The 17,744-nt window shown below is 37.5% G+C and overlaps 2 protein-coding genes across 8 annotated transcripts in view; one reads left to right on the forward strand and one right to left on the reverse strand.

Annotated features, from left to right (window-relative positions):
• Window positions 1-719: 719 nt before the first annotated feature.
• On the reverse strand, window positions 720-7,596 carry rhoga (ras homolog family member Ga). 2 transcript variants are annotated; one of them, XM_048161002.1, is made up of 2 exons: window positions 7,469-7,596; window positions 720-4,388 (listed from the first exon to the last, which is right to left on the reverse strand). In XM_048161002.1, the coding sequence occupies exon 2, from the start codon at window positions 4,359-4,361 to the stop codon at window positions 3,786-3,788; it is 576 nt and encodes a 191-aa protein (XP_048016959.1). In that variant the 5' UTR covers window positions 4,362-4,388; window positions 7,469-7,596; the 3' UTR covers window positions 720-3,785. The 2 variants fall into 2 exon arrangements, with proteins under 2 accessions (XP_048016959.1, XP_048016960.1); XM_048161003.1 differs by lacking the exon at window positions 7,469-7,596 and adding an exon at window positions 5,890-6,015.
• Window positions 7,597-15,620: 8,024 nt separating this feature from the next.
• Window positions 15,621-17,744, forward strand: part of stim1a (stromal interaction molecule 1a) — a 56,683-nt gene continuing 54,559 nt past the window's right edge. For 3 of the 6 annotated variants that reach the window (XM_048160996.1, XM_048160997.1, XM_048161000.1), the window contains exon 1: window positions 15,621-15,943. The gene's annotated coding sequence lies outside the window, so the exon portion shown is untranslated. The remainder of the gene's footprint in view (window positions 15,944-17,744) is intronic. The other 3 variants (XM_048160998.1, XM_048160999.1, XM_048161001.1) reach the window with 3 other exon arrangements.

Here is a 17,744-nt window from a genome sequence, read left to right on the forward strand (position 1 = left end):
TTATGTATTTGTAAATGGTCAAATTGGATATCGTATTTGTATAAATATATTAATGCCAAAACAGAATGAAAGCCACAGTACAAGGTCCAAACAAAGACAGGCGTGTTGTTTTTTGTGTTTGCCAGAGGCCATAACAATGATTTCACTGTCAAATTCACTAGCTTGTGGGAGGATTTAAGTGAATGAAGTGCAGTGTCTGCTTGAGTATAAAACTGTAGCAGCCTCGTACGAGTCTAGTTCATTTTACTTTCAAATCACACTGAGGCAAATGCAACACTGTGTAACTCTGTGAGATGAAAGCTCAGATCTGGTCCAGTGTCTCACTCACAGTGAGAGGCTGACAGTTAATTACCCTGAGATTTTATTTTATTATAAAGCTAGAAAGTTTCTGATTCAGAACCCTGACAATTTATTTTAGTTTTGTTAGTTTTCGTTGTTTCGTTCTCCTGTTAAGATTTACAACAAAATCAAGACTACTGCAAACTGTGACAGAAATAGCTGAGGATTTAGAGGAGGGAAGTGAACATTTCTCGTTTCTTCTGCTCTCACTAACAAGAGAATCGAAAATCAGCACAAAAGAAAGTAAATGGAACGAATGAAAATGCTTCATAAGCAGCCACAAACTCATCTCCCAAACGTGCAAAAAGAAAAGAAAAAAAGAACCTGAAACTAATGAGTTTCGTGTTTTGTAATCGTGAGGTAAGCGGGTAAAGCACAGGTTTGCATAAACAGTTCCTCCTTTTTATTAATGTGTGCAGAAAAGTACAAAGACAGCATTTTATGGAAACCTTTAATATTGTGGCAGTGTATGTGAAATTAGTCTGAACTGAAATGGCACAGAATTTCTGTCTCGTGTTCGACAGTATGATTTAAAAGCTAAGTGCTGCAGTGAGGTTGCAAGCAAATCTCACGATTAAATAGGCAAATGAACAACATATTAAAAGCAGGTTTTGCTTTACGTGCAAAGTCAGGACTGAACAGTCTCCATATCTGCCATGTTGTGCTTTCTTGATCCAGAATATTTGGATCGTTTATCATGAATTGACTGATTCACAAACTGATTAATCAATATAGTTTGAATCAGTGACAGCTTTGCCTACATTTGCTGGTTATATTTATCTTTGAGTAACACAGAAAAACATTTAAATACACATATTGAGTAAGAAGAAGTGGGGAACATTCAAAGATATGACTCAGTGATTTGAAACTTAAAGGATGCGAGACTGTCAACATCGCTTATTTTACTTACTATAAACAGTGAATCAAATATATACATATATTGTAACAAATCTTTAAAATATAGAGTGTTTTTTTTTCTTTTTAATGCATGTTAATGATATATTATTCACCATATACAAAATCTACAATCTGTTTTATCTCTTTTGTAACAATGAACATATACAGTGACCCCAAAACATATGTGACCCGTGCTGTCAAAATGAGGCAAATGTTCACATTCTCTTATTAAAAAGCCTTCAAGATGATGTATGATTTGTTGGGATCTGTCAAAAAAAAAAAAAAAAAAAAAAAAAAAAAATGAATGAGCTACAACTGTTTGAAGTTGATGGAGTCAGCAAAGTCAATTTTGAGAAAAATCGAGTTAAAGTTTTCGAAGGTTAAGAAGACCTACTGTATCACACGGACCTTATATAATGTTACACATCAGATGATTTTTATCCAACACTTAACCAAACGTTCACTTAAGAATGGTGAATATTTACCAAGACCGATATTTTGAAAATACATGCTGTATATATCGGTATCGCGCGCTGTCTGAGGCGTCTTTGCGCGTGCGCGCTTTGGATCTGTCAGTCAGGGGCGCGTTTCCCCAAAGCATCGTTGGTGAACCATGGTCGTAAGTCCCAATGAACTCTAATGGTAACGACGGAATTTGCGACCCAGGGGTGCGTTTCCCGAAAGCATCGTTAGCCAACTATGGTCGTAAGTCCCATTGAACTCTATTGGTAACGACGGAACTTGCGACCATAGTTCGCTTTGGGAAACGCACCCCTGATCGAGTAAGATTCTGTTGTTTACATAAGCATGAGTTTGAAAATCACATTTCGTTGGTTCAGACGCATGCCATCGAGAATTCGCTTATGAATATTAACAAAGTTTAAATGCTGCGCTTTAAAACAATACCAAACTTGTCCTGAGGGGAAGCACCAGTCATTGAGAAGCGAGCAGAAAAGAAAAAAAAACAAAAAGCATTTTTCATAGACAAATGAAAGATATTCCTTCCAGAAAACATACAAATAAAGATATTTTTATATGTTTAATAGCTTTTTAGAGCATTGGGATTGCTATATAATGCTATTTCATGCATTCTGACTTACACTGTTAAAGAGTTGCATTCTCATGCTAAATGGCCAAAGTTTCAAAACACGAGTTGGACGTATGACGGAGTATTAATGCGACAAATCCACTACTTCCTGTTTCAGTACAGAATTCGGAGAGTTTTTTTTTAGAGTATGTCCTGTATGACGTCAAAAGAGAACATAATTCCTTGTAATGGCACTTCTCCCTGATAAGCATGTGCACACATCGCCAAGAGCAAGAGCACGGCCATCAACACGTTTCGATCGGGATACGGAAGCCGAGAGATTTTTCAACAATGGCTGTGTCCCAATTCAGGGACTGCATCCTTTGAAGGCTGCATACATCATCAAGGCAGTCTCATTTAAGAATTCTAAGGACGCAGCCTCCGAAATGAGACGCAGCTCCTGTCACCAAAGGAACTGTGTTTTTGGTTGCGAAGGAAAGATTACCATTTCAGCTTCCCAAAGAACCCAGCGTTAAGGGAACAGAGGATGAAGTTTGTTTTTCCAGGGCAGCAACTGTGTTGTGCATGTATGTTTGTTTGTTCCCGGGAATTCGGTGATACTTCGGTGATACTTTGTAAACAAGTCCCAGTTCGGCGCTGGATTTGCAGATCGCGGGTGGTGAGTAAAGCTGCATCAGATGTCTTTGTTGGCAATGTAAACAACACAAACGTTTTTGTTACCTTTGTATTTATAATGATGTCGCAGATAGCATGTGATCTGTACGCAGAAGCTGCGCGCGCACGTGACTCTTTAGCTCCGCCCACAGCACTGACAGAGCACGCCTCCAGGATCTCGGCTTTTTTCAGAAAAACTTGGTTTAGCGTGTCTATCTTTTATAAATATGACAAAACGAAAGACTTTTCAGAGATATGAAGGATGCATTCTTACTCTATATGTGCTCAAGATTAACCTGAGGTTGGCAGAAACTGTGTGTGACACCCACCCTTTAAGAAACTTAATTTTTGTGAAAACCTCCAATTAGACCAACATTTTCATATTTTTTACTTGTTTTGTCTGTAGCTTGAAATTTGCCGCATTCTGACTCACTTTGCTAGCACGGGTCACATATTTTGACTTGTAAGTTTCACTTAAAAATATAGTAATTAAATAAAATAATGCTAGAACTTTTCTCAGAACCACTGAGAAACCTTTTTACCAACTTGTAGTTCATCACATGAACTATAAACAAATTCCAATAAGTTTTACACCTAGAAAGTGTCCACATACTTTACTTTTGTCGTTATTTTGCATAATTCATATTATTTGAAACCTAACATTTTTTTAAGTATTAATATTTTTCAATATTAATGTATGTAATAATAATTCTTGTTTTATACTGCATTTGTCTTTTAAAGAAAATAGATATTGTTATATAATGTAAAGACATTTGTACCTTTTTAAAGTGTGATTTTCATGTACAGTACATGTGAAAAATATACATATGTTCAGGTCCCCTCAGATTTAAAGTAGCACGCATGATTTCTTGGAGGCCTTTGGCTTGGGGTGGAGGAAGGCGCGAACTGCTTCTGTAAACACTTCCTTCACCCCGTCCTGGTTGAGTGCCGAACACTCCATGTACTTATTGGCCTGTATTTGTCGGGCCAGCGCCGCCCCCTGCTGCTGGGACACCGCGGACAGGTTCTTCTCTTTCAGCTTCTGCAGCACCTCTGGATCATCTCTCAGATCTGTTTTAGTCCCCACCAGCAGGATGGGCACATGAGGACAGTGTTCTGACACCTCGGGGTACCACTTTAGCTTGACGTTCTCGTAGGACGAGGGGCTGGTGACGCAGAAGCAGATGATGAAGACGTTGGTCTGTGGGTAAGAGAGGGTCCGTAGACGGTCATATTCCTCCTGTCCCGCGGTATCCCACAGGTTCAGACTGACGATTTTGGAGTCTATCTCCAGCTGTGCACTGTAGTTGTCAAATACAGTGGGAATGTATTCTTTAGGAAAGGCGTTGGTGGTGAAGGAAATCAGGAGGCAGGTCTTCCCTACGGCACCATCTCCCACCACGACACACTTGATGTTCTGCATTGTTGTTCTGCCTTCAGCTTCCAATAACTGAAATATACAAAAGGACTAGTATTTACCATTTACCACATTGTTCCAGGCATTTCTTACGATTCGGAAGCCCCAACATTAGAAAAAAAAAAAAACATCATGCTTTGGTAAATTTTAATTATGATAAAATTCATAATTATGACATAGGCTACTAAGTCAGCTACAGTATGACATACAAAAGTCAAATTTATGACATAATCAGTGCAAATTATGGCATACTAAGTCATAATTATGACACACAAAAGCTAAATTATGACATAAAAGTCAAAATGTCAATTAGGATAGGAGAGGTCAAAATGATTACATGCTAAAAAGTCATAATTATGACATTAAATAGTAAAAACTATGACATAAACAGTAATTATTATGAGATAAAGTCAAAATTATGATAAGAAGTCACAATGACGACAGTCCAAGTCAAAATTATTACACACTCATTTGAAATTATGACTTAAAATGTCATAATTATGACATTAAAAAGTGACATAAACAGTAATAATTATGAGATAAAGTCAAAATTATGAGATAAGTCAAATGATGACATAATTTTCACTTTTTGTCATAATTCTGACTTATAAAAAGTCAAAATTATGAGATAAAGGTGAAATTATGACATACTAAAGTCATATTTATGAGATAAACAAGGCGAAATTATGACAGTCCCAAGTCAAAATTATTACATACCAAGTTAAAATTATGACTTAAAATGTGATAATTCCAACATTAAAAAGTAAAAAGTATGACAAAAAGTCATAATTATGAGATTAAAAAGTCAAAATTATGACAGTCCAAATCAAAATGATTACATACCAAGTTAAAATTACGACTTAAAATGTGATCATTCCAACATTAAAAAGTAAAAAGTATGACATAAAAAGTCATAATTATAAGATTAAAAGTCAAAATTATTACATAAAAAGTTGATTTATTACTTATTACTTATAAAAAAGTCGAAATTATGACTTAATGTCACAATCTTGATTTAGTATGTCATAATTTTTACTTTTGTCATAATAATGACATTTTAAGTCAATGTCTTTTTTTTAAGTGCTGTCAAAAAAATAGATTAATCAGGATTAATTGAATTAACAAAAGTTTAAATAGTTATATATATATGTATGTATACACATATGTAAACTATTTTGTTAGATGCTATTAATCGTGATTAATCAATTTGACAGTGCTACTATTTTTAAGTCATAGTTTAACTTCGTCATAACTTTTATTTTTTAGAGATATTTAGCAGAAAGCACATGCTAGACAACTCATGTTGTGTTCCATGCAAGATTTGAAACAACATACAAAACTGAATATATCAAACTTGAGTCGTTAATATTAGAAAGGGAAAAAAACAGTGTCATTCCAACACTGTTCAAACTAAATAAATGAACATATCCATGCTAGAAGACCATCACGATTGTTATGTTTGTGTCAGATTATCACATGCATTTGAGGTGAAAATGACCTGGTGCCCACAAAACATTACATTGTTGTCATTGACCTTTATGTATATCTTTCTTAGAAGAACAGTTGCACAGAGTTGGTGGGGAAGTAATTCATCTCACAAAAGTGACTGTGTTAGCCTCTTCAGAAACTGTACCACAATGTAATAGTCTTGCAATGCTTGTCATACTCATAACACATGATGTGCATTCTCATTAGCTTGAAAAAAATCCACATTTTTAAAAATAAAGGTTCCAAAGGGGAATTTAGCAATGATGCCATAGGCCATTTTTGGTTCCTCAAAGAACTTTTCATTAAACAGTTCTTAAAATAACCACTTTTTACTTAGTGTGAAGAACATTTTAATAATCTAAAAAACTTTTTTCTGCTATAAAGAACCTTTTCTACATTTGAAAAGGTTCCATGGATGTTAAAAGTTCTTCATGACTCAATCAATGCTATTAAAGAAACTTAATGTGGGTGTAATGAATTGGCTGTCGACTCTTTTTACTTGTTGATTTATTTATAGGCCTATATGATAAAAATACCTGTAGTGTAGTTATGAGTTTGAAATGTGAAATTAAACAGCCCTTTTCTGCTGAATTAACAAGGCCACGCCACAGTATTTTACTGTAAAATTACATAAAATGTAATGTTAGATCTCTGTATACAGGAACTCACTGTTAGCCAATTAACAGATATTTACTGTCACAATTTTACAGTCTCTTACAGTAAAAATTAAAATCTTTTTATTTACAGTAGGCCCATGTATCATATGTAGGTTTAAGGATCTAAAATAGATTTGCTGCCAAAAAGACAGTTCCTTTTTTCAAAGAAACTAGAAGAACTGTTGTAGGGTCACGGACCGCCCACAGTCCATTCACTTTTCGTTTGATTCAGACTGCACAACTAGAAAGTGTTAGTGTGAAAATCTTTAGCTCAAATCAACTGCAATGCAAAATCTAGGAGTCAGAGTGCAAATCTTGAAGTGCATATCTTGAAGTGAAGATATTCACTCCAGGTACTGGTAGGCCTGGATTTTTTGGTCAGTGTATGAGGCACTTTATAGCAACCGTACTAGATATTCACAAAACTATTCGCTGAATGACATGTAGAAAGAAAGTGAACTGTGATTGTTGCTTTACAGACTGTCTCTGTTTAGACTCTGTCTAAGTATAAACAGCAAAGTGTTTCAGACGTGCAACAGTCATCAGATCGGTTTATGTGTATGTCACCATTTTTTTCAGCTGATGCTTTTCTCTCTCAAACTATCTAATCTTACATACACACACACACATATATATATATATAGATACTTGTAACTTGCACTACAATTGGTGTGTGGTTTCATTAAGGTTTTCTTTTATAATTAACTGCATTTAAAACATAAAATGTGAAATACCATTACATTAATATTATTCGGTCAGAAAGCTCTTATATAAAAAACCACACAGAGCTCCGTTTTAATATAGCAGAATAAAAAAAAATGTAACTCTCCTCTAATGACATCACTGCTTTCTTATCAGTTGTCAAATCTTCAAACCAGAGATGGAAATTAAATCTAATCCCTTAAGAATGAAGTTTAGGACAGCAAGTTTGGGACAGATCATCAAGTGCAAATAAGAAATAAAACTCACTGTGCATCATCCAAAAGAGCGTCCAGGAAATTGTCTGTAGTAGTCTGAATAAAACTGTCCCTAAATACAGTGGCACAGGGGACTATAGGAGGAAGTGAGTATAGCCTAGTGCACTGAGAGGAAGTCAGTGACACAAAAAGGCAAAGAGCCAGTGGAGAAGTTCAAAGATGATGTAGGCCATAAATTAATGGGGTGTATGTTAAAAAGAAAGTCACTTGTACACTGTGAAAGTGAATTTTAAAACACATTATTTATTAATTTTAAAACATTTGAATTTTAAAACGCATTATTAGTTATTCTAATGTAGAATTTTAAGTGTGATAAGTAATTGTAGCAGTATTTTTAACAGGTGCAGACACATTCAGCATGATTCAGCATACACACACACACACACATATATATTTATAACAGACGTAGGCTAGTAAGAGCTGTGAATGTAAACTTTTACACCCCTGATCTCAAGAGGTGCTCTAGCGACTGACACTAGAGACTGCAGTCTTTAGCCTCCTTCTTAGAGCATATTGGGACACCCCTCCAAATCATTGAATTCAGGTGATCCAATCACTTCCATGGCCACAGGTGTATAAAATCAAGCACCTAGGCATGCAGACTGCTTCTACAAACATTTGTGAAAGAATGGGATGTTCTCAGGAGCTCAGTGAATTCAAGCGTGGTACCGTGATAGGTTTCCAGCTGTGCAATTAGTCCATTCGTGAAATTTCCTCACTACTAAATATTCCACGGTCAACTGTTAGTGGTATCATAACAAAGTGAAAGCAATTGGGAACAGAGTCAATAGCTACAGACCTCCAAAATTTGTGTGGCCTTCAGATTAGCTCAAGAACAGTGTGTAGAGAGCTTCATGGAATGGGTTTCCATGGCCGAGCAGCTGCATCCAAGCCTTACATCACCAAGTACAATGCAAAGTGTCGGATGCAGTGGTGTAAAGCACACCACCACTGGACTCTAGAGCAGTGGAGACGTGTTCTCTGGAGTGACCAATCACGCTTCTCTGGCTGGCAATCTGAAGGACGAGTCTGGGTTTGGCGGTTGCCAGGAGAATGGTACTTGCCTGACTGCATTGTGCCAAGTGTAAAGTTTGGTGGAGGGGGGGTTATGTGTTTTTCGGGGGTTGGGCTTGGCCCCTTAGTTCCAGTGAAAGGAAATCTTAATGCTTCAGCATACAAAGACATTTTGGACAATTTCATCCTCCTAACTTTGTGGGAACAGTTTGGGGATGGCCCCTTCCTGTTCAAACATGACTGTGCACCAGTGCACAAAGCAAGGTCCATAAAGACATGGATGAGCGAGTTTGGTGTGGAGGAACTTGACTGGCTGCACAGAGTCCTGACCTCAACCCGATAGAACACCTTTGGGATGAATTAGAGCGGAGACTGTGAGCCAGGCCTTCTCGCCAACATCAGTGCCTGACCTCACAAATGCGTTTCTAGAAGAATGGTCAAAAAATCTCATAAACAAACTCCTAAACCTTGTGGAAAGCCTTCCCAGAAGAGTTGAGGCTGTTATAGCTGTTAATCCTATGGATTAAGAATGGGATGTCAAAAAAAATAAATAAACAAAAATAAAGTCCATGTGCACATAAAGGCAGGTGTCCAAAAACTTTTGGCAATATAGAGTGTGTGTGTGTGTGTGTGTGTGTTGTGTGTGTGTGTGTGTGTATGTATGTATATATATATATATATATATATATATATATATATATTTATACAACAGTTCTGTCTGGTTCTCGAATCTGATTGGCTGATAGCCATGCGATATTTCAGTGATAACAGCACTCCTACTGCCTTTTCACCGTTTGTATCACTCCGCTTGAAGTGACCGCCATGGCGGGCGATCAAATCAACCGTAATTTTTACAAATACTACTTCTTGTACCACAAACTGTAGTTTTAATAGTTTTTTAGGCGAGAATGTAGTTGTTTAGACCTGAAATATGTGACTCATGTTTAATAACAGCGCCTATTTTACAATTTGTTTTGACGTTTTCGGAGATGCGAGCTCGAGTGCGTCAGCGGCCGTTCAGTGCTTCTGTAACCACCGAGAACAGCTTCATCTCGGCCAGTGCTTCGGGGATTTACCGCTGGCTCTTATAGTGGTTAAACATGAGACATAATTCAATTTGAGTACATAGAACGGGCAATCTTTGGTCTTATTAATCTATTATTTGTTCCAGAGCAAGTCGAATTGTGCTATATTAAATTTGATAATAATAAACGTTACGTTACATCCTTATATAGCACATTGGCTACAACTAGACGGGACATATCAGACTCTTCTCCGCTCCTCAAATACGTAAAACATTAAACTTTATAAACATATGGTTTTTTGAGTAAAGAAAACGCTTTACAATTTTTTTCAAACTGATCTTTATTTACCTTTGCATTGCACAGAGGAGATGTCCAAACTGCGTGCGCACTTTATTCAGGAGGTGAGGCAGATTAATGAGGCTTGATTGACAGTTTGAGGATCCGATGGAGTTAGGAGGTTTTGTCACAAGCTCTTTAAATTGCTTTTCATTCGTTAAATATTTGTAAAAACCCACATACAAGTGTATATGGTGACCTATTTTTTTTTTTTTTTTTTTTAATAACTAGTGCTTTATGTTTGACTGAACTGTACAATTGTGCTTATTTGTTGTTCTAAATATTATTGTTAATAAATATGATTTTATATAAATATGTCCATTAAGTAATATGGATTGAGTGAACATTACATTAATACGCCATTAGATGGCGGCAACACTTTACAGGAGAATGAGTCAGTGAAGCACAAGAGACTTTTAAATTGAAAGGAACTTTTGCAAAAGGAAGTTGTTTTAGCGCTGTGGTGTAATGTACGGTGGCCCAGTAGTGCACAACACAACGAAATTAAAAAAGCAAACATAAGTTCACAACACAACGGAAACAAGCCACAACACAACGGAATAAGCCACAACACAACGGAATTAAACCACAACACAACGGAATAAGCCACAACACAACGGAATCAAGCCACAACACAACGGAATTAAACCACAACACAACGGAATCAAGCCACAACACAACGAAATAAAGCCACAACACAACGGAATCAAGCCACAACACAACGGAATCAAGCCACAACACAACGAAATAAAGCCACAACACAACGGAATCAAGCCACAACACAACGGAATTAAACCACAACACAACGGAATAAGCCACAACACAACGGAATTAAACCACAACACAACGGAATAAGCCACAACACAACGGAATTAAACCACAACACAACGGAATAAGCCACAACACAACGGAATCAAGCCACAACACAACGGAATCAAGCCACAACACAACGAAATAAAGCCACAACACAACGGAATCAAGCCACAACACAACGGAAATGCTCCCGACCACTTGGGGGCTCTCAGAGCTAGGTAATATTACTATTCCTTGCCACTGTTCTATAAAGTCGACAGTTTTACAAAGATATCAATACCATGATTAGTTTTAAGTATGTAAGCATTGTATATCGACATGGTATATTAATTAAAAATCAACTACGTTAACAATAGCTTCATATTTATACTTGTGAATGATTTGACGCGATACCACGGCGCATGATAAAGGGAACATCCACCAATTCCACCAAGTGGTTAAAACGTATAATTTGTATTCATTAAAATTACTTTTAACATTTAAAAACAGACATGTTCAAATTCCAAAGGTTGTTCCTGTTGGTAAGACTGACAAGCTTTGGAATTTGAATATGTCTGTTTTTAAATGTTAAAAGTAATTTTAATGAATACAAATTATACGTTTTAACCACTTAGTGGGATTGGCAGACGTTCCCTTCATCATGCGCCGTGGTAGCGCGTCAAATCATTCACAAGTATAGGCCTAAATATGAAGCTATTTTGCACGTAGGTGATATTGAATTAATATTTCATGTCGATATGCAGTGGTTACATACTGTTTAAACTAATCGTGGTATTGATATTACTGCCGACTCTATAGAACAGTGGCAAGGAAAACTAACTTTACCGAGCTCTGAGAGCCCCCTAGTGGTCGGGAGCATTTCCGTTGTGTTGTGGCTTGATTCCGTTGTGTTGTGGCTCGATTTCGTTGTGTTGTGGCTTTATTCCGTTGTGTTGTGGCTCGATTCTGTTGTGTTGTGTCTCGATTTCGTTGTGTTGTGAACTTATGTTTGCTTTTTTAATTTCGTTGTGTTGTGCACTACTGGGCCACCGTAGTAATGGATGTAAAAAAGGACAAATACAAAGATCGCTTTCCTCAGCGGACATTCGAACGGACTTGTATAAAGGATATAATATTATGGACATCGACTTGAAGAATGAATGTAATGCAATATACCAGACACAGGTAATAGCCTACTCTCTTCAATGTGTTTCAATGAAGCGACTCAACGTTCCTTCGTTACTAGTTCTGAAGTGACGTTTTAGAATTAGTAACGGAGGCTTGGTCCAACTGTCAAATTAAGATTTGAATCCGTGGCGGAAGGAAGTAGTGCTGCACAAAAGACGGTTTTAAAGACACTCCGTTGTTGTTCTTATTTATTTACACACTCGTGCCGTCGAACTGTTGTATAAACGCAATATCACACTCGTAGCCGTGCGATATGGCTGTATATCAGCACGCTGTGATTACCTACGGCACTCGGCCTGCGGCCTCGTGCCTACGGACGAATCACAGCGTGCTGATATACAGCCATATCGCACGGCTACTCGTGTGATATTGCTCATATATATATATACAAACCCGATTCCAAAAAAGTTGGGACACTGTACAAATTGTGAATAAAAAAGGAATGCAATAATTTACAAATCTCATAAACTTATATTTATTCACAATAGAATATTGTAGGACCAGTTTGCAACTTATTAGGTAAATTGGCAACATGATTGGGTATAAAAAGAGCCTCTCAGAGTGGCAGTGTCTCTCAGAAGTCAAGATGGGCAGAGGATCACCAATTCCCCCAATGCTGCGGCGAAAAATAGTGGAGCAATATCAGCAAGGAGTTTCTCAGAGAAAAATTGCAAAGAGTTTGAAGTTATCATCATCTACAGTGCATAATATCATACAAAGATTCAGAGAATCTGGAACAATCTCTGTGCGTAAGGGTCAAGGCTGGAAAACCATACTGGATGCCCGTGATCTTCGGGCCCTTAGACGGCACTGCATCACATACAGGAATGCTACTGTAATGGAAATCACAACATGGGCTCAGGAATACTTCCAGAAAACATTGTCGGTGAACACAATCCACCGTGCCATTCGCCGTTGCCGGCTAAAACTCTATAAGTCAAAAAAGAAGACATATCTAAACATGATCCAGAATCATCAGGGCCAAGGATCATTTAAAATGGACTGTGGCAAAGTGGAAAACTGTTCTGTGGTCAGACGAATCAAAATTTGAAGTTCTTTTTGGAAAACCGGGACACCATGTCATCCGGACTAAAGAGGACAAGGACATCCCAAGTTGTTATCAGCGCTCAGTTCAGAAGCCTGCATCTCTGATGGTATGGGGTTGCATGAGTGCGTGTGGCGTGGGCAGCTTACACATCTGGAAAGGCACCATCAATGCTGAAAGGTATATCCAAGACCTTGCATTTTCCAACATGACAATGCCAGACCACATACTGCATCAATTACAACGTCATGGCTGCGTAGAAGAAGGATCCGGGTACTGAAATGGCCAGCCTGCAGTCCAGATCTTTCACCCATAGAAAGCATTTGGCGCATCATAAAGAGGAAGATGCGACAAAGAAGACCTAAGACAGTTGAGCAACTAGAAGCCTGTATTAGACAAGAATGGGACAACATTCCTATTCCTAAACTTGAGCAACTTGTCTCCTCAGTCCCCAGACGTTTGCAGACTGTTATACAAAGAAGAGGGGATGCCACATGGCCTTGTCCCAACTTTTTTGAGATGTGTTGAATGCCATGAAATTTAAAATCAACTTATTTTTCCCTTAAAATGATACATTTTCTCAGTTTAAACATTTGATATGTCATCTATGTTGTATTCTGAATAAAATATTGAAATTTGAAACTTCCACATCATTGCATTCTGTTTTTATTCACAATTTGTACAGTGTAACAACTTTTTTGGAATCGGGTTTGTATATATAACACTGATTATCTCTTCATCACGGCAGCTGTTGGATATATTAAGCAGCAAGTGAACATTTTGTCCTCAAAGTTGATGTTTTAGAAGCAGGAAAAATGGGCAAGCGTAAGGATTTTAGTGAGTTTAACAAGGGCCAAATTGTGATGGCTAGACGACTGGGTCAGAGCTTCTCCAAAACTGCAGCTCTTGTGGGATGTTCCTGGTCTGCAGTGGTCAGTATCTATCAAAAGTGGTCCAAGGAAGGAATAGTGGTGAACCGGCGACAGGGTCATGGGCGGCCAAGGCTCATTGATGCACGTGGGGAGCGAAGGCTGGCACGTGTGGTTCGATCCAACAGATGAGCTCCTGTAGCTCAAATTGTTCAAGAAGTTAATGCTGGTTCTGATAGAAAGGTGTCAGAATACACAGTGCATCTCAGTTTGCTTGCGTATTGGGCTGCATAGCTGCAGACCAGTCAGGGTGCCCATGCTGACCCCTGTCCACTGCCGAAAGTGGCAACAGTGGGCACATGAGCATCAGAACTGGACCACGGAGCAATGGAAGAAGGTGGCCTGGTCTGAAGAATCATGTTTTCTTTTACATCACGTGGATGGCTGGGTACAGCAGGATAATGCGCCCTGCCACAAAGCAAAAATGTTTCATGAATGGTTTGAGGAGCACAACGAGTTTGAGGTGTTGACTTGACCTCCAAATTCCCCATATCTCAATCCAATCGAGCATCTGTGGGATGTGCTGAACAAAAAAGTCAGATCCATGGAGGCTCCACCTCGCAACTTACAAGACTTGTAAGTTCTGCTGCAAGCATCTTGGTGCAGATACCACAGCACTCCTTCAGGGTCTAGTGGAGTCCATGCCTAGATGGGTCAGGGCTGTTTTGGCAGCAAAAGGGAGACCAACACAATATTAGGAAGGTGGTCATAATGTTATGCCTGATCGGTATAGATAGATAGATAGATAGATAGATAGATAGACAGACACGGCGTATATATGTCAAATTTATGTCAAACTGAAAAACTGTAAATAATGAACACCCTTTAGAATGACATTTTGCAGTGTCATCACGAGGCCACTAGGAGACAGTGTAATCTTTTTTACAGACATAAGCATGCTCTGCAGTCCCTTTACACAGAGGTGAGTGGGGAAAAAAGAAAGGTGTCAGGAAAACACCATCACAGCAGATGTGGAATGTTCAACCAAACAGTCAGTGCACTTATTTATTTACATTTTCTGCACTGAATTTGTGGGAAATCTGTAGATTGTACAGTAACTGAAAACAAACTGAATCATCACTGAACAGACTTCAGCTGAATATTTACACTATTGTCTTTTTAGAGCAGCTTTGCATCACCAAATCATTATTTTCCTGTTTATCACTGTAAAGCTACTTTGAAACAAAATGCATTTTATAAAGTGCTATATAAATAAAACTTGACTTGACTTTATGCAGAAATCGGTGTAAAAAATGTTCTAGAAGCCCCCATAAAATAAGAAGCATGGATATAAGGTTAGTAAATGATTTTCTATCTTTTAGTTTGTAGAGCAAACAGCAGAGCGTGTAGCACTAGCAACACCAAGGTCATGGGTTTGAATCCCAGGGAACACAGCAACTGATAAAATGCAAAGTTGTAAGTTGCTTTGGATAAAATTGTCAAGTGCATACATTTTTAGTAAATAAAAAGTTGTCGCATATGCAATAAAAATAATTTAATATTAATAAAATGCATAATATTAATAAAAATAATGCATGTGCAAATCTTTAATAAAAAGTCTTATATAGTCTCATACAACAACCTCCACAGTATGTGGTAAATAATATATATATATATATATATATATATATATATATATATATATATATACAAAAAAGAAAAACTAAAATTACAAAAAGAAAATTGTGAAGTTTACATTTTATAATATAATATAATATAAAATAATATAATATAAACACAAGTCCATGTAAAGTCGACAACATTAAACAACAAGAGTGTGTGTGTGTGTGTGTGATTGATTATAATAGGCTACCTGGAGGCTGATAGTGAGGTGGCAGGCAGAGTGTGATTAGCAGGGAGTGTGTGAGACTGCGCATGCGTCGCGCCGCAGACTGTGAGCCCGGCGTGAATCGAGGAGGAAGCGCAGCTCGTTCGGCCTCTCTCTGCTTCTGTCCCTGACAGAGGACGAGCTAACCAGCGTCTGTATTCTCTCATCGTCAAGACGGGAAACCGTACAGAACCGTGTGGTCGTGTGTTTTTGGAGTGTTTCAATACAAAGCCTCCATGGAGTCGGATGGGAGGAGAGAGCAGCTGAAGACGAACCTCAAAAACTGAGACGGTCTACACGAGGATCCGAGGTAACACAGCTCGTTTTAAACGGTTTAACATTTGGTTTTTGCTGTATTTTACATTATATATCATTTCAGCGATGGATTTGAGGTGTTTATTAAGGGGGAAATGTGGGTGCCAGTGGCCTCGTGCCGCTACAAAGCCAGCTGCGTATTCAACCGCATGAATATAAAGATAATACAGAGTCGTTGATTATGAATCAGCTATTTATGACTGATTTTGTTAAGTAAGTGAAGGTAATGTGACTCATACTAGTTTAGAGATCTGCTCTTGAGCCATTTAAATCCATACCTGGATATATAATGCATGTTAATGTCTTAATTATTAAGATTATTATTATGCAAAGTCTATGCTAGCCTTAATATTGTGCATATAAAGCTATCAATTATGATAGCCTAAACCTTTCAGATGGCCAGTACAGTCAAGGAAGTTGGTCTAGTTTCCACTTATAAGTGTTAATTAGTTGACAGGTGAGTTGGGGAGCAACTTGATAGTCGGTGAAGGGAAAAAAAAAACAACAACTTTGCATTACCTTATTTTTGTGGAGTCCCCAGGTATAAACATGAATAAAGTAATAATTGTTTTTTTTTTTTTTTTGTTTGGTGTTTACACTAAAATTGTTCATTTTGATTTAAAAAAAATATACTGATAATTTTTAAATTGAGCATCAAAATAATACGTTTTATACCTCAAAATAGGGACTTTTATTAAATTAGCATCAAAATAATACCTTTTATACCTCAAAATAGGGACTTATTATTAAATTAGCATCAAAATAATACCTTTTATACCTCAAAATGGGGACTTTTATAATTGAGCATCAAAATAATACCTTTTATACCTCAAAATAGGGACTTTTATTAAATTAGCATCAGAATAATACCTTTTATACCTCAAAATAGGGACTTTTATCAATATTTGTTATCTCTTTTTCTCTGGCAGAGAAAGAACTCTACTGAGCATGTGCAGAAATAAGGTGCATCCCAATTTGTGTACTTTTTGTTTTTTTTTTTTTTAGTATAAATGTGCAAGTTAGTGTGTTAACACTGAAAAATCCCAAAACTACACAAATTGTATAGTGTTGAATGCTTCATGCAGAGGAGAAGGGGCTTTCAGACAAAATAACTTTATAAATGAAAATTCATACTCTACACTATTGAGTACATATTTAGTGTCTAGACTTACTCAGAGCAGCACCATGACAGGTATGAAAGCGAGACTGTGAGGGATAGACTTAGCGTATTTTCAATGGTATCTGCTGTATAAACTCCTCCTTGTCTTGAGTTTTTTTTGTGTACTGAACAATATTTTTGCAGTGTTTCATCAGCAGAACAATTCAAAAACGCATTAAATAACAGTACAACCCACCGAAGAGATGTCTGTCCCTCACAGTCTCTCTCTCATTCCCGTGATTCGTCTGCTGTGAATAAGAGGTGCGTCCCAATTCGCGTACTTATGCACTATTCTATGACGTTTATAAGTATAAATAGTGCGAGTAGTGCATTCACACTGAAAATTCCAAAAAGAAAAAGTACACTTTAAATACCCGGATGATGCACTAAATTAACGGAAAAAACGAAGTGTGGAATGTTGGACACTTCATGCACTCAACTGTCGCAGCTTTAATTACGTAGTGGAGGGGGAGGGAGGATCGGACTCTGTTGTTAAATGACAAAATAACCTTATACGATTCGCGCACTACATGGATGAGTGCATAGTGCACAAGTGCATAGTGTATAGTGCGTCATTTGGGACGCAACTAAGGTCTAAAGTGCGTCATTTGGGACAACACTGAAGTGTAATCTAGTT

The sequence above is a fragment of the Megalobrama amblycephala genome, linkage group LG16, assembly GCF_018812025.1.
Source record: "Megalobrama amblycephala isolate DHTTF-2021 linkage group LG16, ASM1881202v1, whole genome shotgun sequence".
Taxonomy (NCBI): Eukaryota; Metazoa; Chordata; class Actinopteri; order Cypriniformes; family Xenocyprididae; genus Megalobrama; species Megalobrama amblycephala.

What these genes read in the sequence shown, in the direction of transcription:
- rhoga (XM_048161002.1), bottom strand. Translation starts at nt 4,361, where the DNA reads ATGCAGAACATCAAGTGTGTCGTGGTGGGAGATGGTGCCGTAGGGAAG.